This window comes from Branchiostoma floridae, chromosome 3 (genome assembly GCF_000003815.2).
Source record: "Branchiostoma floridae strain S238N-H82 chromosome 3, Bfl_VNyyK, whole genome shotgun sequence".
Taxonomy (NCBI): domain Eukaryota; kingdom Metazoa; phylum Chordata; class Leptocardii; order Amphioxiformes; family Branchiostomatidae; genus Branchiostoma; species Branchiostoma floridae.
The window spans coordinates 33,435,162-33,438,904 of record NC_049981.1 but is presented as its reverse complement, the minus strand read 5'-3'; the positions used below and the strand labels follow the sequence as shown (position 1 = coordinate 33,438,904).

General features: G+C 46.5%; 1 protein-coding gene across 1 annotated transcript in view; it reads left to right on the top strand.

Annotated features, from left to right (window-relative positions):
• LOC118411439 (ubiquitin-conjugating enzyme E2-17 kDa-like) overlaps positions 1 to 1,755 on the top strand; it is a gene marked incomplete in the record, with an annotated part of 9,448 nt that extends 7,693 nt beyond the window's left edge. Inside the window, 1 exon segment of the mRNA XM_035813723.1 lies at positions 174 to 1,755. Coding sequence (XP_035669616.1) covers positions 174 to 313 — 140 coding nt within the window.
• Positions 1,756 to 3,743: the final 1,988 nt, after the last annotated feature.

Here is a 3,743-nt window from a genome sequence, read left to right as displayed (position 1 = left end):
GACTGTATCCAGTGTCAGTGACTGTATCTTATTACGTGGATGTCTAACCTTCACTGTCGTACTTTGGACCTGTGAATTGTCCAGTAATAGAATTGATAAGTAACTGTTGCCAAACTCATCCCTGAGACAGAAGTTTCCCCTCCTGGTTTCACACTTTTTCTGTTTCTCCCCAGTTTTGCTGTCGATCTGCTCGCTGTTGACGGACCCTAACCCGGACGACCCCCTGGTCCCGGACATCGCTCGCATGTACAAGACAGACAGGCCAAAATACAACCACCAAGCCAAGGAATGGACCCAGAAATACGCCATGTAACCCTCCCCGGGGGCGTCTGCACGCCGCAGCACTGACCAGCAGATCCCTCCCCTTCCCCCACGGGACAGCCCCCCTCCCCCCCTCCCATAACCACCCCCTCAGTCTGGTCTCTGGGTGGCCCTTTTTGCTTCTACTGTAAATCTGGAAACTTTCACGGCAGTTGCATGTTTACAGTGACCCCCTCATCACAGATGTGCATTTCCAATGCATTACTACAGTACTACACAATTTTGACCGCAAATTTCAGCGAAAACTTGACAGTACTTTACAGGAATTTACAGTACTGTAACTCAGACAGTCTCTCTGACAGTATTATAAAACATTAAAAACTGATGTCGTTTTGTAAAATGTTTTTTCAATCCAGCTCTCAGCCAATCAGATGGCTGTGAGATGTTGTGCACTTAATGAGCTGCAGCTGATCTGATTGGCCGTAAGGCAGGTTCATGAATATTCATAACTTGGAACCATAAAAAGAGCCAGCAGAGAGCCAGACTGTCCTGGTTGCCATAGTGACCGGGACACCCCCTTGTCCCCAAGTTTACACATTTCCTTTTGGATTTGCTAAATACTAAATATATGTTCCCAACCCCTTTGTGTTAAATGGTACCACCCGATGTCTAGATGTATTTGTTCTAAGTAAAGCTTATTGTGTATCCTTGCGAGGGAGAGGGTGTGTGGGGAATTTGTTAAAGTTTTGGTTAGATGTGTTTGTGAAGTATTGGAAACCTCCCCAATTGTGTCCAGAGAAATTTTTATCGTTCTGTTGTAAGTTGTTGGCATGTTTACAGGGTTAAGTCCATCCGGCTTGGGAGGGCAGGTGGTGGGGTCAGGGGTCAGAGCTGCATGGGTCAGGGGTTAAAGGTCAGCTGCATGGGTGGGGTCAGGGGTTAGAGGTCAGAGCTGCCGTGTGCAGATACAGCTGGAGGGAACGACAGTAGGGGAGGGGGGATGAAGTTGGACTAGCTTATAGGGAAACAAAACGACTGTCTTGTCCAGGGGTAATTTCGCAGGCAGGGAGATTTCAGGGTGGATTTTCACATTGTACTAATTTTGCTGCCATCTTAGTCGAACCATGTTTGATCGTCGGGCTTTTTCCAGATTCGCACGTTTCATGCCGAAGTATCGTAGCCGTCAGCATCACGCGTCTCCTTTGTATATTCTTCTAATCGCAACACGACATGGTACAGTAAGGGTGTGGGGCGCCGCACGACATGGTACAGAGGGGTGGGGGCGCCGCCACACGACATGGTACGGTAGGGGTGGGGCGCCGCCACACGACATGGTACAGTAGGGGTGGGGGGGCGCCATGTGTTTTAAGCTTGTTTTGTGGGGACAGTATTTCTGTGGGATGTGTAGCACACGTACGGTTCTGTTTGTAACGATTTTTCTTCATAAGTAATCAGATGTCACCAGAAGTAAAAACAAAAACAGGAGAGACTTTACACGTGTCTAAAGGTTTCATTTGTGTCGTCATTGTTGTGATTTCCATGCATATAATTTTCACCAACACCTGATACATACCTAGCCTGGGTACCATCCGGACATTTTGTAGTTTGCTGCTATGTTCGCTTCTGCTATCCGTCTGAAGACCTGTCCATTCAAACCTTTTGGTACTAACGTCAGTTAATGAGCGTATTAAGGAATGGGTTCTAGAGCACTCATTCGATGACAACAGGCCCTCCCGCATGCAAGCAGACAGAGGGCTTGTTTGGTGTTGGAACGCCTGTTCGAACAATTGCTTGAACCCCTTCCATAAATCGCTCATGTGTCGGGACCAATCAGCGCCTGCGTTTGAAATTTGGACTATTCCAGACGTTAACGTGGTCCCTTGTCCCAGATGGAACGGCAGAGAAGTGACAGTATATAGTGTATAATGAATGTCAGAGCTAGAAGCAACTGTATATACATGTAGTATATAATGAACACCGGAGCAAACTACTTTCCGGATGGTACCCAGGCTACATCACCCCATCAGGCTAGTGCATACCAGGATTTGCATATCGGCATGCACCCAGGCGTTGGGGTTTGATCTGGATTAGCCAATCCGGATGAACTGTCCACCTTCGAGGGGAGAACTCCTGATCCGCCACTGACGGGGATTAATCCCCCTCGGAGCCGTTCATACCAGGAGACCCAAATCAGGATCATCCCGTGCTGTGGTGTCTCCTGATTCGTGAATCCTGGTACTAATTTGGTCTAAGGCCCCCTTTCAAGTAGACAGCAGTGAGCAACCAAAATGGGATTAGGCCACACCAATTTAATTTCTTGGTTCACGGATTTTTTCATAAAAAATATGGAGCGAGAGGGCGAAATAAAAATTGTAAAATGGTTGGGGCAAAGGTAACGGCTAATCCAAAACATAAAGAAAAAAAGTTTTCAGCTCGAAAAAAGTACAAAAACACTATTTTTGTACAGTAACAGCACCTGTACCCACACTTTAAGGAGCTTATGATATAAAGGCCAATTTGCTACACCAGAAAGTTGGTGAATGGTTTCATTAATGGTGAAAATTTGCTGAGTGGTAATTTTTATTTTTTTTCCCAAAAAATAGGAGCGAGCCAATCCGTGAACCAAGAAATTAAATTGGTGTGGCCTTATGATGCGTCTAACCCTGCCCAGACAGCAAAGCAGATAGAGTAAGTGAGAGAGAGAGAGAGAGAGAGAGTGGGTGTGTGATGTGAAAGTATGAATGGTAAAACACAGAAAGCAGAACCCTTCCTATACCTCCAATCACAGAGTAAAACTTTGCTGAAAGCAAAATTGCAGTACAGTACAGAACGGGTGTGCAGCACACACAGAACGGGTGTGCAGCACACACAGTCACGTGTTAGGTTTGAATCTACCACATTTAATGAAAAACCAGCCATAGAACCAGGATGTCCCACCTGGACCATAGAACAACATAATCTCCAAGCAGATTCCTCCGGTGGCATAAAACAGTGACATAAGCTGGGGAAGGACTTCAGCTGGCAGAGGGGCAAAATAGGCCTCCGCTGAAGTCCTTCCCCAGACTTATGTTACTGTTTTATGCCACCAGAGGTATCTGCTTGGAGATTAAGAACAGCATACCTTAGAATGATAGGGAGACACTGCACTATCATTCTATAATAGTGAACTAATCATGTACTAGTTGGGCTACGAAAACACATTTCTAGGAATCTGCTGGACAAGTTCGTATTGAATGAGTGAAAGAATGTATACTGTTGCACCCCCAACACCACCATACTTAGGAACAACATCGCCCTCCATTAGGTTCCAAAACACACACAGATGTAGGTGACATGAACGTCCAGGGTTAGAGCTGTCAGATCGATTGGAAACGAAGTCCAGGGTGCTCAGTCGTAGCCTGGAATCCAGCCGTGTTGTGCTCTGGTCGCTCTGCTTCCTGCCAACACGTCTGGCCTTCGCTAGGATTGGAACAATCGGCCCT